Source organism: Prinia subflava, chromosome W (genome assembly GCF_021018805.1).
Source record: "Prinia subflava isolate CZ2003 ecotype Zambia chromosome W, Cam_Psub_1.2, whole genome shotgun sequence".
NCBI classification, from domain to species: domain Eukaryota; kingdom Metazoa; phylum Chordata; class Aves; order Passeriformes; family Cisticolidae; genus Prinia; species Prinia subflava.
In genome coordinates, this window is record NC_086282.1 from 713,205 (window position 1) to 736,953 (window position 23,749).

Below are 23,749 nucleotides of genomic sequence, written 5' to 3' on the forward strand. Positions count from 1 at the left end.
ATTCTTACTCTGTGAGCTATTGGAGGAAATAGTTCCAGCAGATGCTACACAAACTAAAGACATTTGCTATCCTTGCTTTTCAGAAAAACAGGAAGAGGCCCAAGCAGTAACTTGGGGTTAGAGGGCACCACCAAGATCCTAATTAGATCAGCACGAGGTCTGCCATATGTATATAAGTCAGGGATTAGTGCCCCTCTCCAAACACCTGCCTCTACAAAAGCAAGCCAAACGATGGGGTCAGGCAGGGAAGCTGTCAAAAGAAACTTTAGCATTGTTTTTAATTGTGATATCTCTGCACACTGATGATATAATAAATCCTTCCTGGAAAAAGTGAAGGGTATATAGAAGCCCTGGGAAGTGCAGCTTTAAACATCCAGACAAAACTGGCTTGATCTTCATTATGAATACCGAGTCAGATTTCTTGGCTTCTGGATCTCTAAGATGGGGTGTGGCTTAATAATCACTAAAAAAATCTGAAACAAAAAAATTGTTTCAAGAACAGCTCCTAAAACAGCCTCCCACAATCACAAGTTCTGTAAAATACAGAATGCTATGAGCAACCTGGCTGTAACATTCTGAAGTACCAACATATGCAGGCAAAAGGTCCTGTAGCAGGCCCAACTCGTCAAACATAAACCTCAGTGCTGTGAATTAATAGGGGACTTTGCATCATGAAGAAGCCTGTTCTGTTCCTCCACATTACTTTCAAATGACAGTTCAGCATTTGGGATCACTCTTTTGCCTTGACTATTTACCCATGCCCTCAGGAAACAAAGATAATGCCTCTGGGTAAAAAGCCTTAATTGCATCATGAACTGAACTGCTGGATTTTTAAACATGCTTTAAGTAAGGCAGCCTGATTCTGGCTTTTAACTGCTGAACAAAGAGACCGACTCATGTAGTCAACAATCAAACTGGACAAGACACAGAGAGAAAACACATCTCAGCATGCCACAAGCTCTATATGGGAATGGTCAAAGATAAGCAACATGCAACAGAAATGGTACAATAGCTGACTCTTCCTCTGCTTTGTATGTTCTGACAAGAAGTTTTGTGATAGTCAGTGACTAGATTTAGAAGCCCTTAAAAAAATCTGTATGTGTGCATATCAAGAAAAGTACAAACACCAAAAGAGCTAATTTCAACTCACAGACAGAACTAGTAAAAAGATTCAGAGAGCTTTTCATTGAAAATGCCACCTTTCCACTGCGTCAACAGAGAAGTCATTTTCACCTAGTGAAAATGCTTTTCCCTGAAATGCTCAAACATTTCCAGTCTCATCAGAAAAGCAAGGTAATGAAGAGAAGTACTTTTAAAGACTCATAGCATCGTCTAATGAGAGCTCTCATACCAATAAGCCCGTATGTCAGGAGCAAGGTTTGGCTTGCAAATAAGGTTCTGGTAATAAAACTATTTCTGGAACAGTTTTATATTGCAGAATTGTTCATATCAGAATAGTATATTTCCACACAGAAATAACATCACAAATCAATAGCTACATGCCTATCACACTTTCACAATAATAGATGTGTTTGTGTAAGTGAAAGTATATTTAAAGCAGCTCAGCATATTTTTGTAGGCAATTCCTGGATACTTACCACGGAGCACATTAGGCAGATTCTGCAAGACATTCCAAGGAAGATATTTGTCAGGGTATGCCAGAGACCTGCTTGACCAATTATGTTCAAAATTCATGATGGGACTAGGCCCAAGGGCAAGGACAACAAATATCAACTCCTTTCAGCTACTTGGCTATAATATGGAGCATGAGCAACAACAAAGAGGATCCAAGAGCAAATCATTTGCATTCGATGAAACAGTGGCACCAGAGAGTTTGGTGAACAAAGCAGGAGTTTTGGAACATATTTGTTCAATTTCTCAGTTGGCAATTTATGTACTGGCAGAGTAAGTAGCCTTGTCTAAAACTTGTGTGAGTGTACTAATAAGCTGAGTAATTTTACTAGGAAGTTCAGTGCCATGTCAGTGCAGAGTTAAACTAATCTGTTTCAGACAAATGAAACTCCACTGGAGTAAGAGCCAGTGCACTGTTACCACCAGTCTATAAAAATTAAGTCCAGTTGTGCCAGGTTAAGTCTATGCCTGAAAATAGTACAACCACAGTCAGCTAAATCAAACTCCTTTTTCAATTAAAGACGGGGGGAAAAAAGCATTTTTCTTTTAGTTATTTTGATATAACTGTATAAAGAAATAGCTGAAGTTGACAACACTACATAAGGCAGCAATGCCTGAGATTCATTCAGCGCTATGCCTTAAGAAAATAATGGCTGTAAAAATATTCAGATGCTACCAGTAAATCTGCATTAATTCAAATGATTCTTTGATGAAAGAATATAATGCTGAATAATAATGGGATGAGTTGGCAGTGCTGTGGTACAATCATACCACATGGTCTCATAAAGGTCATTTGTTCACCTTATCATATACTCCCATTGTAAATAAACTGATGAATAGATGCTTTCCCACTCCCATTAGAAGCCGAAAGACAGTTCACAAAAAGTAGGAAAGAACTAGATCAATAGAACAGCAATGTTGCAACAAAAGATGCCCTGCTCTTCTGAAGAAGAGCCTGTCCTCCCCCTGTCCTCTGCCCTGGTGAGGCCTTCTCAGGAGCACTCTGCCCTGTTCTGGGCTCCCTAGTTCAGGAAAGACAAGCAGCTACTGGAGGGGGTCCAGCACAGGGTTATGGAGATGAGGAGGGGACTGGAGCATCTCTCTTATGAGGAAAGGCTGAGGGAGCTGGACCAGTGCAGCCTGAAGAAGAGATGACTTCACAGAAGACAGGGGACTTTATCAATACAAATACCTTAAGGGCAGGTGTCCAGAGGATAGAGCCAGACTCTTTACAGTGAGACCCAGCAAAAAGACAAGGGGCAACTGGTACAAAGTTCTATATAAATAAGAGAAAAAACTTAATTCCTTTGAGAGTGACAGAGCACTGGAACAGGCTACCCAGGGAGGTCATTGACTCTCCTTCTCTGGAGATACTCCAGATCCACCTGGACGTGATCATGTGCAACCTGCTCCTGGTGAACCTGCTTTAGCAGGGAATCGTACTAGATCTCCAGAGGTCCCTTCTAACCCCAACCATTCCTTGTTTCTGCTATTCATGACCAATTTGCTCTTTTCTCCTGCTAAAAGTGAAGTAGGGGATTACAGAAGTGCTCACAAACTAAGGCACCAATAAAAGCAGATGAAAATACAAAGGCCTAAGTAGAAACCATTGCCTCATTTACTCAGGTTATACATTCCGGCTGTCATCACTTTTAGGTTATTACCACATGATGGCCTACATTATATAAAAGACACAAAAACATGCTACCTTTGAGTCCTTAAATGATGCTTTGCATCACGACTAACATGCTTTCAGCAGGCAAGTAGACAAAAAGTTTTCTCAAGCTCCAACAAGACTCTCCAAAGTTATCCTGACATAACAGTGTGATAATGACAATGCCCTACCATGAATGACAGATATTTCCTATATTAAAATCTGTGTGTGTGGACATGTACATTTGTACACATGAGAGATATAAACAAGAATGACAAGGGGGTATAAGAAAAAGCAAACCCATTCAGATAAACAACTATTTTTCATAAAATAGATTTACCTGAGACTCTAACTCCTCCAATTTATGCTTCCTGGCATGAAGAGCTTTACTTGGAAAAGCCCAGAAATAATTCAAAGTTCCAATTCTATCAGTGTCCACCATGCCATCACAAACAAGGCCTTGCAGAATCTCTTTCCTTGACGTTGAGGCTAATAAAAGCAAAAAATATAAAATTAAAACCACATAGCAGCTAGACTATGGAGAATTATGAATACCACGAGCCACCATCTAGAATCATCTGCTTTTCCTCCAGTGTCAGCTAGCTGGAAGATTTCACAAGGACAACATGCCCAAAGCTTCACTTGAAGGGATGAATCTCTCTGAAACCAGTAGTTTGCTCCTAAACACTGCTATTCTGCACATCTGCTACCAGATGTTTGCAAAACACTGCTTATGATTATTGCACAAAATACATGCATGCTACACTGCAATACCATAACAAACCCATGAGAGGTACCTGAGAAGTTGTCTTGCAATCTTAATTCTAATTTGGATTAACTTGTTTAAGTTTCTTGATTGGGAGTGTAATTACGTTTCGCTTTGTAATGCTTAACAAAGTATTTCATAGCAGCAGAGGCACTAAAGCCATCTGTCTACAGACTCAGGAAAGACAGATTCTGATTTTGATTATATTCACTTCCAATATAAAACATGATTTACACTCACAAGCATCAAGATTTCTGAACACAACTGATCATTTCCTTTCAAACCTGTGGTATAATTCACCATTTTAAAAAAATGGTACCTGTTCAACAAAGCTAAGTAGTTATGTTATCCTCAGCTCTTGCAGATATAAAGACTTTTGAGCTCAGTTATGGGTTTTGGTACCTGATATTCAATTTCAAGACTACAGGGGGTCCTATGTCTTTTGAAGCTATAGGCTGGATGCCACGATGGGAGAAGGTTAGTAATTTTCTTCTTATCAGAATAACTGGGGCTTGGGTTGTGTGACTAAATGCCTTCATATGCAGAGACAGGATGACAGGATGAATTTGGACTATTCAAAGGTGTTAATGGCTTTAGAAACTCTAAACTCAAATTTACTGCAAAGTGCAACTAAACAAATGCATTGACAAACCAATCAAGATGACACCACATCTATTCAGAAACCCACAAATGTCTCTATTAGCTGCTGACACAACTGAAAAACTCTGCTTTGTGATATTCACATCTGCTGTTCTCTCAGCAAGTTCATTTACTCTTGCAGTGCCACCAAGATATGCTAGAGAAGGACAGTGGTAACTACACAAACATTATGCTTTGCCTCCCTTTTGTCAATGAGCATAGAAGGAAAACGAATAAGGAACCGATAAAACAATCCAAGAGCACAGATAAATGCTCTTGGACCTAATCCTAAACCAATGGATCTCATCGGGAAGGCTTTTATAGAAAAGACAAACCCCTTCCATTTATATCTGTCCAGCCATTTTTGAAGAGGAAATGCTCAAGAACACACTGCCCATGTATATTTGGACCAGCATTTTAAACATTTATGATATTACAAGCAGATATTTAATACCTGAGTGCAAACAATGATTTCATACACTGAAAGTCACTGAAAATCAGGCAGCTCAGAGCCTAAGTAAGTGCCCATCCCATGTCACTTTTAACTCCACAGCCCTGTCACTGACGAGTCTCCCATTCTAGCTATATTTTCTGGTATTAAAATCATAAACCTAAGATGGTAGCCAGGAAAATTTACACTGTAGGATCTGTCCCAAAAATGATTACTTGCTCAAGAGAAATAACTTTTATAAACACTTAGTAATTCCTTTTTCTTTTGGAGCAATCTTCTCTAGATCCTTCAACTGGAAGACATCTTTCTGTGCAAAACATGAAAGACTTCAGTTCCAAATAACAGCATCATCTAAGCCTGAGTTTTTTACACTAAATCAATACCAAAAAAACAAGTAGGAAATACATTGTATATTTTGATTTTGCTAGGGAAATAGCCTGCATATCCCTCAATAGAACTGGAACATTCTGAGAATTAAATAATAAGAAAAATAATTAATAATCTTATTAAATAATAAGAAAAACGCTATTATTGTAACAAGCCCTGCTCTTTTCTTTGGTGATCTGAAGTCATCATAGTTCATCTCAAGTTAGACTATAAATCCCTCAAAAAGCCCAGGTTAGACTGTCAGCACAGATGCACCACATTGCTCAAGTACTGAAGTGTCACAGTATTTTTTCTAAAAGGTAAAACATGGTGTATTACATGTGCCACCAATACAATTGTAGTTCAGCTTTTGGATCTCCAGGTTTCTTCTCCCTAGGGACCCTTTCCAACTCTGCTCTCAGTTTCTCTAAAGCTCAGATTTCTTCTTCCTCTCATAAAATGCAGTGAGATGCTTCCTAATTTCCTGCTGTCCCCTCTTATGGTAACAGACTCAAAAGGAGAGGATGTGGATAGGTAGCACATGAAGAATTTAACACCACCAGTGCATCTTCATTCCTTAGCTCCACCTGGGGATGAGCCATCTGATCAGAAGTTGAATGAAGTTCTGCCCCTGTAATTCACACCCTGATGTCACAGGGCATCAGTGAAATACATGCCAGGATATAGAATTTAGCAACATCTACAGTTAAGCTCCTTTTAGGACCTGTTTTCCCACCAATGTAAATGCAGGACAATTACAAGTTACTGTTTCAAAAAATATCTCCATCATGCGGGCCCTCTTCTCTTCAAACCTCAGACCTTTTTTCTTGGACTAGAACAGCAGAAAAAAGAAAAAAACCAAACCAAGACATTCAGCCATCTGAATAACTAACATCTGTTCAGAATTAAAACCTATTTACCTGTAAGCTATATCTGCCATCCTTTAAAATACCTTACCACTAAGCCCAGACTTTCAGATAAACTTCTTTGCAAATAATCTCTACACTAAGTTCTTCTATTCAATGGAGGGACCTACCTTTAAGTTCAGAGCCAGCCAACCGCACTCCAGCCTCAGTGCTCCTTGACACATATCAATCCCAAAATATGAATTTATACCAAACTCACACAAATGTTTAACAACCCTTAAAAAGATAAGGAGTACCTTCTGTTTGGTTTGGGGATTTTTTTAAGAATTGCTTTCTATGTTGTGATATACAGATAGTAGTGTGAGTTGTAAGCCATTCAGGTTTTTGTAAGAAGATAAAGAGCATTTTGAAGTATATCTTTCTTCAAAGGTCCTCATCAACTTGATAATTTCAATGTCACATTTTAAAAACTGTGCTGCTTTTATTTCTTTTCTCTCTGGTTGTGTGACTGATGGTGGAGGGTTAAAATAATAATTTCTGTTTAAGCTAACTGCGGGTAGTTGGGGGAAAGTAGAAGACGCACAATCTGAACTTTACAGATAGCTTGGAACAAACGTCAGCTTCTGCAACTAGCTGCATAGCATTGTTTGACCCAAACCCAGGAGATAATTGAGAAGCATTGTTTTAACCAAATCAAGTATAACACAGGGTAGAGCGTAGGTATGATCTAAGATAGTAACTAAGAAATAGGATAGCCAATATCTAGGGGTGGAGGTTAGTTAACATATGTATAATTTAAAACTATAAAAATCACAAATCAACTCTGTATTCTTGGGCACAAGATTTGGGCACTGTATGCCCCTGTGTCCCAGCGCACTTGAATAAAGAACCGCATATGATCGCCTTTGTGTGGTTATATGTTTTCCTACGCTAACATTTTTGGCCACCCAGATGGGACCTTGTGGGCGCAACCAGGACCCTGCGACCCGATCACGCTCCAGCTGGCACCGGGGGATTTCTCGGGGACCCCATTGGCGCTGCGACCCTCGCCGCTCCCAACGACCCCTGGTGAGAGGTAAGGTTCTTTATTTTCTGGTCTGGGGGCCTGCCATTAAGACGCAGCGAAAGCTACGCTTGGTTGGGCAAAAGGAATTCCTGGTGGTATTGCCTAGGCAGCCGTCCGTCAAACATCGCAAAAGCGTTGCAGGTTCGGCATCTGTGGTTTTCATGTATTTGTAATATGGAAAAACTAAAAGGGTTAAAAGAGGTTTTGGGCAGCAATAATGCCTCTATACCAAGTTCTTCTCCTTTGGGTTGTTTGTTGGCACATTGGAAAGAGGGGAATTTTGGTCAGGAATTACGAAAAGATAAATTAATTGAGTATTGTAATGTGAGCTGGCCAAAATATGCTTTGCCTGAAAACCAGAGGTGGCCAAAGAACGGGTCTTTTGATGTAAAGGTTATTATGCAACTTAGATTGCTTTGTACACAAGATGGAAAGGTAGAACAAATACCATATCTTGATTTATTTCTATGCTTGCTCGAGAAACCGGTTTTGTGGCTTGACAAAATGGAAGCAATGAAGCTTGAGAATAAGTGTCTGGCTTGCGTCCAAAATATGCATTGTATGGAACATGTAGTTTTAAGTGAAATTTTAGGAGAAAAAAGAGATGAATTAGATGTAAATTTATCAATAGCCCCTGCCCCCACCACAGCTCCCTCAACACTGAGTTCTACCCCTCTCACCCTGACCCCACCTGATTCTCTTACACCCCCCTCGCTCACGCCAGCACAATATGTTTCACCCCCACCTTTGTCTGCTGAAGGTAATTATCCTCCTCTGCCTGTGCCTGCCGCTCCTCCGCCTGCTCGGGTATCTGCCCCTCCTCTGCCTGCCCCGGGAACCCCCCCTTCTCCACATATACCTGCTCAAAGCCATCCTGCTCCCCCGCCCACGCCCACTGAAAGATTTATCCCCCCTCCAACACTGGTTCAAGGGTACCCTCCACTCCCACCTACACCTCCTTCGCCAGCTCCTGTCCCGTCCGCCCCCCTGTACCCTCCCCTGCCAGATTCGCCTGTCCAGGATGTGATTGTGAGGCGGAAGCAAAGGGGGAATGCGAAGAAGGCAGATAGAATGGAAAGTAGTGACAGTGAAGCGGATGAGCTAGATGCCCCAGTAGCTCACCAAACACGAGGAAAACTGGCCCCGGAGTGGCCTAAGGCAGGAAAGAGTATATTAAAATCAGGCAAACAAAAGAGAACAATTATTGCACCACTAAGGCAAGGGGTGGGAACTAATGGACCTGTCTTTGTAAAGGTACCCTTTTCACCAGCTGATTTAGTTATATGGAAACAATCAGCTGGAACATATAGAGAAAACCCAGATAAGGTACCTCGCGTGATTAAGATGATAATGAAAACTCAGAACCCTGATTGGGAAGATATTCATGTCATATTAGACACTCTGATGGATGGGACAGAGAGAGATATGGTTCTTCGAGCAGCAAGAGAAAGAGCTAGAGAAGATATACGAAGTGGTTTGGTGACAGGGACACTGGATTACAATTTTCCCACTGCAGACCCAGAGTGGGATGCTAATGACCCCTCTAGAGTAGATATGTTAATGCTAAAGAGATATCAGGAGTGGATTTCAATTAGTGTTCAACAGGCAATACCTAAGAGTATGAACTGGTCTAAGTCGTATGAAATTTGACAAGAAAAGAAAGAATCTCCCACTGCCTTTCTAGAAAGACTTAAGGAAGCAGCTAGAAGATATACTGATCTTCAGGTAGACAGTGAGCAAAGAAGAACTCAGCTTGCCTTTATTTTTTTCTGGGTCAAGCACAGGAAGGTATTAGGAAAAAGCTACAGAAACTAGAAGGTAAAGAGTTAAGAAACTTAGATAAACTCCTAGAGGTTGCCTGGAAAGTTTACAATAACAGAGACAGAGAAGTTTCCAAGAAACAAGGACAAAGCCTTTTAGCAGTTTTACAGAGACAGAGGCAAGGACGTGGTAGAGGAGGTCGTGGCGGTAATAGAGGTGGCTTTGGCAGAGGTTCTGGTCATGGTAGACTAGGTCTGAATCAGTGTGCGTATTGTCGAATGGAGGGACACTGGAAAAGGGAGTGTCCGAATCGGTTTAGTCAGAATGGTCAGCCTCAGTTAGACAGCATGTTTAATCAAAGTAGTGAGCATCAGCTGGATGGTGTAGCCAGGGTCATGGTTTTACATGAGAGAGAGCCAGGATCAAGGGAGTATCACCGTGGAGGCCCAACCAGGAACACAGACTGGGGACACAGATCTGGGTTCAACAACAGCAGCAGGGCAGAAGACCCTGCCCTTAGTTTATTTTTCCATTATATATCTGTGTCAAGGTGACCATGGATTGGAGAAGGGTATCGCCACCTCTCCTGTCACATTGGTCCAGGAGGCTGTCATTCAACCTCCCCTTGTCTTGGAGAAAGTATTCATAACATTGCCAATATTTACAAAACATGGTCCTGTGTTTACAATTCACCAGCGTGAGAAACTGCACGTTTCTCCTTTAATATGAACGCTTAGCAAACCAGGAAAATTCATGGCAACATCTCACCCTTTTAAGTATATTAAAAAGAAAACAAAAAAAAAGAAAAATGAACAATTCTATGACAGGAAAAAAGAAAGAAAAAAAACCTGTATAAAGTTCACCGACCTTCATTTAGGTGACGGTGTGAGGGCTACATGTTGGTCTGATTCTGCCTTTGCTACCCAGGGTTTCACCCTGAACCCCTTGCAATAACCTGCTCAAAATATCTCGAGCATAGTCTAACATAATTCAACCAACACCCTCATATTTTAAATTTTTATAAGATACAAGGGAATATACGGTGCAAAAGGCAGGAGCATTCCAAGAAAAATTTAACCACTCAATTGAAAATTCTGAACCCCAAAAGTTCTGTCCCAAAAGCACAACCCCCAAACAACATGCACTTTCCCCACAGAGGTCACAATGGCTACCATACATAAAACTGAGCCATAGCAAACAATTCCTCTAAGTCCATGATTAACAGTCCGCTGGCTCTCAGCATCACACTGCTTCAGTCAGTCCTTGTCCAGCAGCTCCACAGGATCCAAAGTCTCTATGGAGGCCATATAGGAAAAGAGAAGATGCCAGTCCGTGTCCATGTCAATCAGATCTCGAAGAGGCTTCTGTGATGGGTGGCACTAGGGTGGCACAGGGTGCACAAGGTTTCAGGATCAAACAGGATCAGTCCAATGCACCTGAGGCAGCTCAGCAGACTTTCAGCAGCCGCCTTCTTAGCATGGATCGCAGAACCTGAGGATAGAGAACTTAGAAAACACAAATTGAGCAATTGACTTTTTCTCAAAGAATGCATGCAACATAGGATGTGGACGTAGAAACCCACTGCAAGGTCCAAGGAAAACTGACCATAGCTATGTGGCAACATCAACACTTCCTACACTTGAGATGATGGCTGTACACCAGCCAGAGAATTTTGTTCTTGTTCTAGAGCTTGGGAAACTGTTTCGTCCCCCTGACGTCTTCGTCTTTTTCTTCGCCTCCGAGTTTTCGGGCTTGGCGTGGGCTCAGCATGACCCACTGCCTCGCATGTTTCTGCAGTATGGTCTGGACCCACACCTTGTGCGCAGAAAAACAAGGGAGTCACTTTCTGTGCCTCCTTTTCCTGTTCTCCACTAGGCTGAATATCTGCCTGTGTCTCATGTCCATCATTCTGCCTCTTTTCTGCCGGCTGTGAAGCAGCCGTTGGGGTCATCACCATAGAATCACAGGTGTTTAGAACTGCACAGGTCTGGACCATCTCCAGGATATTAGAAGTCTCCGGAATGGTTTCCAGGAGCCTCTGGCAAGCAGAATTAGCATGGCTTCTTGCTAATTGCTCCAAAATTATCATTGTCAAAGTTATATCCTTGACTCTCGTCTTTAAAAAATGCATCAGACGCGATATAAATTCATTAAAAGCTTCCTCTGGCTTCTGTGCTATGTCTAAGAAGCCTTCCTTTGGGGAGAAGGATAACTTGGTTTTTATCAATGCAGATATCCCTATGTATCTGCACGAATCTAAAACAATGAAAGAAAGGCCAGCTTGCACATCAGGGCAAGCATATTGACTCCTCCCCATAAGTAGGTCAACTCCGACCCCAAACAAGGGATCATCTCGAGGCAGGTGGCTATTTTCGACAGCCATTTGTCCAGCTAGGAATTTCCAATTTCTTTCAAAGGTAAAAACCTGTTGAGGTTCAAGCATCATTGTTGCAAGACCTCTTATTACATAAGGAAAGATCAGATTCTCAAATTCTGCACTGATCCATTGAATTGCCTCAGTGAAGCTTATATTATCTTCTGCCACGTCCCTTGATAAGGGAAGCGGGACTGCCCATGATGGGTCATCATGGCTATGATGCTGTGGAACCACGACCACAGGTCCCTGAACTGGCTCGGGCAAAGTTGCATCTTCAGGCAGCAGCTCTCTTAGGTCAGCAGCCTGGTTCACCTGGGATGCAGAACTAAAAGCCTCATCCGATTTCACGACAGGGAAAGCGTGCACATCAGACAACGCTTTTTCCCCGTTATCATCTCCCACAGCCGACCCGGCCCCGTAGGGGGGGTGGGCGGGGGACAGTGGCTCGCTCAGACTCCTCTCTGAGCGGGGGGGCGATTGTCGCGCTGGGCAGGGAGGCGTGGCCGATCGGCCACAGCTTTCAGCTCCTGTTCCATCAGCCGATGGGTCGGTGGCCGGGTCCAGAGCCGGCAGCAGCTCTGCGGCTCCAGCGCTCGGCCCCGTCCCCTCTGAACGGAGGGGGCATGCGGCGGGGCCGCGCGGCGGCGCGGGGGGGCTGTCCATCGCGGGTGGCCCAGCAGCAGCGGGCAGCGTTGCGCCCAGCCCTCCCCCCGCGGCGCCGGACCGGCACCGGACGCGTGGGGCGGGGCGCGGCGCGGTGGGCGGCGGCGGCGGCTCCGCTGCGGGCACCGCACAGACCGCCGGCGGCGGCGACCCCGCGCACAGCATTTGGCGCGGCGGGGGGACGGGGCAAGGAGGGGCCGTCCCCGCCGGGCTCGCCTGCCGAATCCTTCGCGGAGCAGGTCGCGGCGGGGCGGGGCGGGCCGGGGAGGCGGCGCACGGCGGCCCCCCCGGCTCCCCGCAGGGGGCCCGAGGCGGCGCGGCTCTGCGCGGCAGCTGCAGGGCGGACCCCGCAGCGGTGGCGGGCAGCGGGGGGGCCGCCGCGGCACGGCGGCCCGGGGCGGCGCGGGCGATCCCCCGCGCTCGGCGTGGGACCCGAGGCCGAGCGCTCCGCCCCCTCGGCACCCCAGCTCCCCGCCCGGCCAACCGCGCGGGGAGCGGACCGAAAAAAGCTTCCCCGCCCTTCCAAAAACCCCGCTGGGCGCGCCCAACCCCCGACATGGGGGTGGGGGTCTCCTGCATCGGCTCTAACCCTGCATCAGAGCAATCCTCGTCAGAAGCGACGGAGCTCGCAGGGGAGCTTCTGCTCTGTGTCGAAAGCCCAGAATCAACTTCAAAGTCCTCTCCAGCCTCTTTTAGAAGTGGGAAGACTGTTCCCTAGGTCCTTAAGAGAGCGCTAGCTCTCATATTTCCGTTCAGAACGGATAAAAAAAGTTTTTCCCCCAGGGTTTTTCATGGGTCGATTGAGAGTGCTTTTTCAGCACTATAAAAAATTCCAAGTTTCTTTCCCCAGCTAAATAGTTCTCTCACGTGTTTCCTGGTCAAGTCAGCGTCACAGGACAACAAAAAGGAGTGGAGCAGTTCCATCATCAATCGTTCCTCTGAGAACATCGTGGGTTTCTTCTTTTTGCAGCTGTAGAAGGCAGATTTTTTTTTTTTTTTTCTTTCTTCTTTTTTCTTTCCTCACTAGCTTGCAACTTGACCACGTATAGGCGCCAGTTATCACCGTGGAGGCCCAACCAGGAACACAGACTGGGGACACAGATCTGGGTTCAACAACAGCAGCAGGGCAGAAGACCCTGCCCTTAGTTTATTTTTCCATTATATATCTGTGTCAAGGTGACCATGGATTGGAGAAGGGTATCGCCACCTCTCCTGTCACATTGGTCCAGGAGGCTGTCATTCAACCTCCCCTTGTCTTGGAGAAAGTATTCATAACATTGCCAATATTTACAAAACATGGTCCTGTGTTTACAATTCACCAGCGTGAGAAACTGCACGTTTCTCCTTTAATATGAACGCTTAGCAAACCAGGAAAATTCATGGCAACAAAGGGAGCCCATGGTGACTTTGCATTTAGAAGGAAAAGACGTAGATTTTCTCATTGACACGGGGGCCACACATTCTGTGCTAAATTATCTTGAGGGGCAAATCGGGAACAAGTCAGCAGCAGTCATTGGAGCCACAGGGAAGGAGGAGATACGGCCATTCTTGCAACCCCTAGAACTGAGCTTTGAAGATAAGATCTTGACCCATGAATTCTTATACATGCCAGACTGTCCAACTCTGCTCTTAAGGCGCTATCTACTGGCAGCACTGGAGGCAGTAATTACTTCTGAGAATGGTGAACTCGTAATGAAAATACCTGAGCCTAAGGCAAGAAGGATTTTGATGATAAAAGAAAAACCAATTTCTAATATTCCTAAAGAAGTAGAGGATGCAGTAATTCCCTCTGTCTGGGAAACAGATGTACCTGGAAAATCTAAGTTAGCACAACCGGTACATGTAGAGTTAAAAGAAGGAGCAAAGGCTGTACGAATCAAACAATACCCTATAAAACCAGAAGCACGACAGGGAATAGCAAAGACCATTGAAAAATTCTTAAAATATCAAATTCTAGAGGAATGTGTATCAGAATACAACACCCCAATATTCCCAGTAAAGAAACCCAATGGTGAGTATAGACTTGTACAGGATTTAAGAGGCATAAGTGAAATAACCAAAGACATTCATCCAGTGGTTGCCAATCCCTATATATTGTTAGCATCCGTAAAAGAGATATATAAATAGTTTAATGTAATTGACTTAAAAGATGCCTTCTTCTGCATACCCCTTGACCAAGAAAGTAGGAAACTATTTGCCTTTGAGTGAGAACATCCAGAAAATGGAAGAAAAACTCAGCTCACCTGGACTCGATTACCAATGGGGTACAAGAGCTCTCCCACTTTATTTGGGAGTCAATTGGCAAAGGAACTGGAAATCTGGACCAGAGAAGGGCAAGTACCGAGAGACCAATATCTATTACTCCAGTATGTAGATGACATTTTGATTGCAACAGAAAAAGAAATGACCTGCATAAAGGTAACCATTGAGATTTTAAATTCATTAGGAATGGGAGGGTATAAAGTGTCCAGAGAAAAGGCACAGCTTGCCCAACTGACTGTGATTTACCTGGGATGTGAACTCTCACAAGGGCAGGGAAAACTGGGTACTAATCGTATTCAAGCTATCTGTGCTATTCCAGAGCCCCAGAATCTACACGAGCTGCGGATCTTCCTTGGAATGACTGGGTGGTGTCGCCTGTGGATCATGGACTATGGACTGATTGCAAAACCCTTGTACGAGGCTCAGAAGACACAGCCGTTCACCTGGGGCAAACCACAGAAAGAGGCCTTCCAGAAGTTAAAGGAAACACTGACAACTGCTCCTGCTTTCGGGTTACCTGATCTGTCTAAAGACTTTCAGTTGTACGTGCATGAAAGGCAGCGACTGGCACTGGGAGTCCTGACCCAACAACTGGGAAGCTGGAAAAGGCCAGTGGGTTACTTTTCCAAACAACTCAACAATGTAAGTGCCGGGTGGCCTTCGAGTCTGGGGGCAGTGGCAGCTACCGTGCTGCTGATACAGGAAGCCAGGAAGCTCACAATAGGAAGACACATAGATGTCTATGTGCCACACATGGTAACTACAGTCCTGGAACAAAAGGGGAGCCATTGGCTCTCTCCAAGCCGGATGATGAAATTTCAGGTAACCCTGACTGAGCAGGATGACGTTGCACTAAAAACAACTAACCTCTTCAATCCAGCTCTATTTCTAGGTGCAACAGCTAAGGAAGGTCCATTAGAGCATGACTGTCTAGAAGTCATCCAGCACACTTATTCAGCAAGAACAGATCTGAAGGATGTCCCCCTAGAGCAACCAGAGTGGGAACTCTTTACAGATGGAAGCAGCTTCATGGAAAACGGAGCCAGATACGCGGGATATGCAGTAACTACAATTAATGTAGTAATAGAGGCAAAAGCACTACCACCTAATACATCTGCACAAAGGGCAGAACTAATCGCATTATCCAGAGCACTAGAGCTGAGTGAGGGGAAGACAGTAAATATCTCGACTGACTCCAAATATGCCTTCGGAGTAGTGCATGTACACGGAGCTTTATAGAAGGAGGACTGCTGTCCTCCCAAGGTACAAATATTAAACATCAAGATGCAGTCCTACAACTAATAGATGCAGTACAAAAACCTGAACAAGTAGCAATTATGCACTGCAAAGCACATCAATCAGGCAATTCCAAAATTTGTGAAGGAAATCGAAGAGCAGATTGGGCAGCCTGTCAGGTAGCGCGAGAGGTGCAGAAAACAATGACATTGATACCATCAAGACTTAATATCTCTCAATTTAATTTGCCTCCTAAGCCAAAATATACAATGGAAGACGACAAACTAGCATAACTGCTGAAGGCACAGAAGAACGCAGAAGAGTAGTATGTAACCGCACAAGGGCAAATAGTGGTACCTCCTTTGGTAATGAGAGAAATTTTACAGGTAAAACATAATGAGTGTCACTGGGGTGCAGAGGCGTTGGTAAATTGGTTGAGACAATACCTGATCTCAGTACAGATGCAAACAATGGCCAAGTCAGTAATGTCTAAATGTGAAATCTGCCTGAAAAACAACCCGGTAGCTAGATGACAGGCACAGTTAGGCAAAATTCGAATAAGAATAGAACCAGGAGACTATTGGCAAGTGGATTTTGCAGAATTGCCAAGAACTCGGGGGTACAAATACCTGTTAGTAGGGGTTGACACGTTTTCTGGATGGCCAGAAGCCCTTCCCTGTCACACAAACCAAGCAAAGGAAACAGTTAAGTGGTTATTACAGGAGATCATTCCCAGGTTTGGGGTGCCCCTAGGGATATCATCAGACAGAGGCCCACACTTCATAGCCACGGTGGTACAAGGGGTAAGCAAGTTATTGAGAATATCTTGGGACCTCCACACACCATGGAGACCCCAGTCAAGTGGGCAAGTAGAGAGAATAAACCAGACACTGAAGAGGCAGATCAGTAAATTATGCCAGGAAGCCAAACTGCAGTGGCCACAGGCTTTACCAATAGCATTGCTAAGAATTCAGATAAAGCCTAAGAGTAGGATGCCAGTTAGTCCTTATGAAATATTGTATAGGAAACCATATGAATCTCCTAACTCCAATCCAGATGTTCATATCACAGGGAAACAAGATGTGTATAATTATGTTCTGCCTCTCAGGAAAACTCTAGCTCAGCTTCAAAGTGTTCTCGTGTGGAACAGACCATTGGCCCTGGAGAATCCAGTCCACAATATCGAACCAAGAGATGAAGTATACATCAAAACCTGGAACGAAGAACCACTAAAAGAGAAGTGGACTGGTCCCCATCAGGTACTGCTAACCACGTTTACAGCAGTCAAAGTGGCTAGAGTAGAACCCTGGATACACTACACATGCATAAAGGAAGTCCCTTGTGGAGTCCAGTCGTGGGCTGTAGAAACTATAGGACCGACAAAGCTGAGGCTAAAACGTCTGTAACTGTTCAAATGGTATCGGTAATTGTGCTCATGCTCTTCTTGTGAGTAATGTTAATTTCATGGATACTAATGTCACCAGTAGGGATTGCTTTTACTTTGAGATATAGAATACAGAAAGGTCAACTAACAACTCTTCATTCTAGAATGAAGAGAGAGGTACAGGCAAAGACACAAGTAATAGAAATTTCTAATGAAATTCGGGCTGAGAATGTAATGATTGGATAAGTCAGAGACTTTGCCAAAATGCACAATACCAGCAGAATAACGGCCTGTCTGCCAATACCAAAGGCAGCAGGGGACCCAGTAAGCTGGAGAATAATAACGTCAAAATTACCTGAAATAGGAGGGAACAAAACAATCAACTGTAAACAAGTACCAGAGTCAAGGGTGGTGGTCAGAGAGTACAGGAAGATAACAGAGAATTCCTATATGCAACCTATGAGAAAATCAGACTGCATTCTTAGTAATGGCAAATTAGGACAAATCATAGAGTGGTAGGTTAAGGACCAAGACCTTGCAAAATGGCAATGTTAGTTTCTACACTATCAAAAGATCAGGGACAATGCTACAGAGAGTGTTGTGGTGTAGAAATGTGAAGAAAAAGATTAGAAAGGACTAGAACCCTAGGACAGTGCATGGTCTATGAGTATCCTCCAGAAATTCCAATATATGGAAAGCACACCCTGGTGCATTAAATGAAAAGGCTCTAAAAATGAGACAGATCCCACAGTGACAAGTACTGGTACCAGCAGTCAGAAAGAGGCAAATAAGGTAAGTTAGTGGGTATGTAATAAAATTTATGATTGCACCTCTGATAATCTGGAAATAAAACAGTGGTCACCATTGGCAGTAGCCTTACGAATCGGTTGTGCCTGCAGGAAAATTAAACACAAACAAGGCAAAATAGATTCCAAGATTATAGTAGGATGTAGCAAGAGTACAATTTGAAGTCCAGGACCGTTTGTATAGGCAATGAGTGATGGCACATGGACAACACACTTGCCTATGGACGGGGAAGTAAGAAAAATCACCCTGGGCCTTCCCACTTTATGTCCAATTTGGAAGAAATCCCCATTTAAAGGCAGCAGTGAGCCCTTGGAAATAAAAGCAAAACGAGATGTCTCAGAGGACAAGAACCCAGACGACACTTGGCAGGAACCCTCTAGTAGAGTAAAGATTGGGTAGGCCCTAGAATCCTTGTTTGGTCCCATTGCAAATTATCGAAATAGAGAAATGCTATATAGACTCACAGGTCAGGTAGGTAGATTAGCAAGAATCACACGAGAAAGATTTAAGGAACTCAACATGTAATTACAGGCCACCACCAAAATGACTCTGCAAAATCGTTTGGCTTTAGATATGTTACTTTTGAAAGAACACGGAGTGTGTGGATATTTAAAGGGACAAATTGACCATTGCTGCATCCACATCCCAAATGTAACTGCAGATGTAGAACATGACATCAGCCAGTTAAAACAAATAGAGCATGAGGCACAAAAGGAACAAAAGGATTTAGCTACCAGCTGGTTAGGTTAAATCTTTGAAGGATTGGGATGGAATGTGAGCTCATGGATAAAATCTATCCTTGAAAATCTGATAATTTTACTAATTATATTTTCAGTAATTTAGTTAGTTTACAGAATCCTGAAGAGAGAGATACAGAAAAAGGCATCTTGGAACAGGACCATAATAAAGGCATTGGCACGGAATCCATATCCAGCGCCTTCAGTCCGCAACAACATCCCGGACAAAGCCCATGACAACCAAGGATTTGAAGAAGAACATCCAGTATGAACTCTGAAGCCAAATGGACTGTATTAAGTGAAAGCATTTACACTTAGTATATTAGAGTGAAAATACTTTCAAAGGGGGAAATGATGGTGGAGGGTTAAAATAATAATTTCTGTTTAAGCTAACTGCGGGTAGTTGGGGGAAAGTAGAAGACGCACAATCTGAACTTTACAGATAGCTTGGAACAAACATCAGCTTCTGCACCTAGCTGCGTACCATTGTTTAAGTATGACTCCAGCCCAGGAGATAATTGAGAAGCATTGTTTTAACCAAATCAAGTATAACACAGGGTAGAGCGTAGGTATGATCTAAGATAGTAACTAAGAAATAGGATAACCAGTATCTAGGGGTGGAGGTTAGTTAACATATGGATAATTTGAAACTATAAAAATCACAAATCAACTCTGTATTCTTGGGCACAAGATTTGGGCACTGTATGCCCCTGTGTCCCCACGCGCTTGAATAAAGAACTGCATATGATCGCCTTCGTGTAGTTATATGTTTTCCTACGCTAACATGACCAAGCATTAAATAACTTGGGTTGAACTACAAGCAAAAGGCAGAAATGGCTATTCACAAACTGCTACCAACAATAAAGAACTGTGAAATTTTCTCCTCCGATCACTTTCTGAGATGCTATTTTGATATGCCTCATAAAATTAGGATATTAAATATTTCACAGAGAATTGAAGTTTTATGAATAACAGTTAGCATAATCCCCAACAACCCAAAAGCAGGAGCCACAATGGGAATCTGAAGAGTTTCCCCTTGCTCCACTCCCTGATTCACACTGTTAGAAATGAGATGCTTGACACAGCCAATATATCAAGCAGCAATTCAATTTAATAATTGATTAGTTAGCATGGTGAAGTGTGAGCAAAGACAGCGCACTGGGTACCAGTGGAAGGATTTTCCCTTCCGACTGCACGCCGATTGCTGGGCTTGCTGGTATTTTATTTGCTATATTCATACATATTCATAAGCTTTTCTCAGCAGTCTCTATTTCCAATTTTTAACGTCATTATTCAATACCTATTGTGGTCCATTTTAAATTTCAATATCCCAGGATGTACATCCAGGATATGTACCCCAGGTGGTGGGGTCCAGCTTCCAGATGTGGGGTCCAGCTTCTATTTTCCAGGTCTGTTGTTGTTACGGTTTTCGGACGGCACAGAAATAACAACATGACTCTCCATGATGGTAAAGATGAGAGCAAACTTTATTCTTCTAAATTCTACTTTTATAGAGTAGTTTGGTACAAAGAACATGATTGGTTATTCAGCATCTACACCCTTTTGTAAACATTTCTTTCCAGTAAACATGTTGGGAAAACACCACCTGCGGATGGTTTCTCACTTCCCAAGGTTTGTTTGAATTCCTCCTTTAGATTTCTCAGGCTAACATGAGAAAGTTGCTCGTCTGCCTTTCACACAGACACTGGCAGAGCCTGAAGCCTAAGTTCAGACCAATGTCAGGCCCACATCTCCCTCTTTTAGTTTTTGCTGAGGGCTGCGTCTGTGTGTGTCCTCTCCTGCAGGGCCCTTGCAAGAGAAAAAAAAACAAACATGACACCAGAAGTCCCATTAGTAATCAACCAATCACTAAATAGAACTTTCATTGGGCACTGACTTAAATGGTCAGGGAAGTTCTGTGGCATTTGGTGTTGACCCTTCATAACCATGTCCATGCACCAGCGTCAAACTTAGCTATTTACTAATTCTAATACAGAAAAAACCAAAGCATCATTAGCCTGCTCAAAAATGGCAGTCTAATTTGTCAAGATTCATCACTCTAGGAATCATCCTTTCAGATAACAAGGCCTTTTCCTGCCTTTTAGCAAAGGACGGTGGTCCTTGCATCACACCTGCAAGAGCAAACTGGTTTATTTCTCCAATTATTTGGACAACTTGGTTGACCCTTTTTTTTTTTTTTTAATGCAAAAGTGCATGCGATGTTTGAAAGGGCAAAGACCCATTGCAGGATGTGCAGGATTGGACCATCGTTCACTCAATTGGCCCATGATACCTGTAGGATGTCACCTAGAAAAGAAAAAATAAGAAAAATAGAATTAATAAAAATATCAATAAAAAAGATATCTGACCCCCAAAAAAATCTACATGATCCCAAAGACCAGAAAGGCAAAAACCACAAAGTGAAACAACAGCCCTTAATAACTACAAAACATACACCAAAGGCATGTGAAATATTACTGAAAATACAACTACATCTTTGTAGGAAACTTAAATGAAACAACATCTACTATAAAATTAAAACACATGAAAAGGAAAAGTCCATTGAGCCAAGATGTTGATCCTTGGCATCACTGGATGTCTTCTTGACGTCTGAAGCAGGGGGTAACTCGAAGAAGATCGATGGAAACAGAACCATGCTGCTGACACAGGACTTCTGTTGTCTCCATACCTTCCAACCACATGGTCATGTTTGCAGTCTATGTGACAGCCACTAAGGCTATGCAATGTCCCTTCTCAGTCCTCAAAGGTGATGGGTAACACGACTGCTGAACCTGCTAATGATAAAACACAGGCACATCTCCTTAAGTTAACAAACTTGTCAGGCTCCACTGCCCTAAACTGATAACTTGTCAGACTCCATTGTCTAAATTCAACATCCAGGTTTCATAGTTAGTTTTCTTCAGGTTCCTAACATAAATGTTACATTGTTGCATGTTATCTTTTTGATAATAATTTTGATCAGCCCAGAAACTACAAAAGCTGAAGTGCTTCTTTTCCAGTGACAACCTGTTCATCCTTCCCGGGCAGGAATTCCAGGTTCACCAAATATCAATTCAGTTAGTATATTTAAAGGTCAAATTGCTGAGTCAAATAACTCATATGTAATTTTTTGCTAAAACATCTGGGCAAACAGGCAATTCCCATCCAGAGAGCCAAGGCATGGCCAGTGCCCAGCTCTAACTGCAGAGGAATCCCTTACACCAATTTTAAAAACAAGCTTCTTAAAAATCTTATAATAAGAAACTAATATGGTAATTGACACCTCCTAAATTTGTCAGGGTAGAGATGCTCTGAGCAGGCTCTTGAGATGGTCTGTGACCAGGATTGGAACTGCATCCCAAACAGTCAGGACAGAGGAGGCATTCTTACAAACTCAGATAACCTTGTCCGGAAATAGGAAAATATTTAAAAAATCATGAATGCAAAACTAGCATAGACAGCTAGAAAACAAGGAAAAATTCTTGGGTGACACATGTCTTACAGGCAATTATAGACAAATCGCAAAGTACATGAGAAGAAGAAGAAGCAGAAGCAGCAGCAGCCGGCTGTAGAACTGTGATAACTTTATCATATCAGTGAATTCACATTATATAGTCAATATATCATCAACAAATATCTTTTGAACTGAGATAACACTTAAAACTCATAACTGATGGTTATACTGTAGAATTATTAATAATACTTGTGTTATCCGCAAAAGGCAACAAAAGTTGCTTATTTGTTTTTTGTATTTCTTGCTATTTTTCTTCTAGTATGAACAGGCATTTAAGGCTCCAATTCTGTTCACAGAGACGCCTTGAGAAGAAATGTTTTGAGGGAGGGTGGGAGGGAAAAAACCCAAACAAAAATCAACTGTCCCTCTAAAAGGAATAGCTTCTGCTCACCTCAAAGGCGGCCAAGCTATTTGGCCCTCCCTGAGTGGGGCTTTGGGGGCTCAAAGGCCCCAGGGCCACCCTGCGGAGCTGGGGGAAATCCAAACAACCGTGGCCCCCATTTCTCTGTTAAAAAAAAACCCCTATACCTTAAATTTCAAGCAAAGCAACTCCTACAGCATTATAAGCTGTCTAGAGGAACGGCAAGTGCCGCCTCATACCCTATTCGCAAACGCCTCTCGGCACGCAGGGAAGGAGGGGGGAGCGAACCCCGCCGCTCATGGCAGAGGGAAGGGGGAAAAGGAGCGAGGAGACCGCTCCTCCGTTCCTATGACTACTTGCTGCGCAAAGTCACGCGGGAAGGAAATGAAAACAGTGGTGAAGTGTGTGCCAGCGGGGCAGGGACCGCTGGCCCTGCTCTCATCGCCACAGCACATGGCAGGAGAAAACCTCCGCCGGGGGGAGGGGACAACGGAGGGGGCTCGGCGGGGCTCAGCCTGCCGCCGCCCTGCCGCTGCCTGTCTCAAGTGGAGAGCCAGCGGCCCCCCCTCCTCGCCCTGGGGGGAACGAAGCGGCAAAGGCGCTCGAAGCCGCCCGTCTCAGCGGCACTGCGCGGGGAAGAGACCCACGCGCCCCCCCCCCGACCCTAGCGCCTGAAGGGAGGGGGGGAAACCGAGTACGGAAAAGCAAGAGAGGGAGAGATTGCAGCTGCTGCCACATCAGGCGCAGCGCCCTGGAGCAGGGCCGGAGGAAACCCGAGTGAGAGAGGGAGAAAACAGGGAGGGCGAGAGAGACAGAAACCGTGGGCCGCCAGCGCCGCCGTCCCGGAGTGCCTGCCACCCTCTGGAAACCTGGAGAGGAAGGTGGGGGTTGGCACCAGCTGCCGCCCTCCCTCCAAGGCACGGGTCTCCCTTCTCCCATGGCACCCGCAAAACCATGGGTGTGGGGAGAGAACTGCCCATAGGGAACACAGAAAAGGTGTGTGTGTGGCGGGGGGGGGGGGGGGGGGGGGGGATGGTCTGACCCCGTTCCACTGCAGGGAGAAAGAGGGACTAGGCATGGCAAGAAACAGAGAGAGAGAAGGCAGGGAGATCGCATCCGTGCTGCCATGCCTCTGTCTCACTGCACCCCCCACCCCCGCGCAAGGGCAAGAACAAAGTTAAAACAGAGAGAAACAAAGAAAGACAAG

The 23,749-nt window shown here is 44.0% G+C and overlaps 1 protein-coding gene across 1 annotated transcript in view; it reads right to left on the bottom strand.

Moving 5' to 3' along the window:
* The window catches only part of LOC134563370 (meiotic nuclear division protein 1 homolog), a 30,783-nt gene extending 24,185 nt beyond the window's left edge, over window positions 1–6,598 (bottom strand). The window contains exons 1-4 of the mRNA XM_063421255.1: window positions 6,545–6,598; window positions 6,275–6,340; window positions 5,386–5,449; window positions 3,627–3,775 (exon numbers count right to left, since the gene is read on the bottom strand). Coding sequence (XP_063277325.1) covers window positions 3,627–3,775; window positions 5,386–5,449; window positions 6,275–6,340; window positions 6,545–6,598 — 333 coding nt within the window. The remainder of the gene's footprint in view (window positions 1–3,626; window positions 3,776–5,385; window positions 5,450–6,274; window positions 6,341–6,544) is intronic.
* Window positions 6,599–23,749: the final 17,151 nt, after the last annotated feature.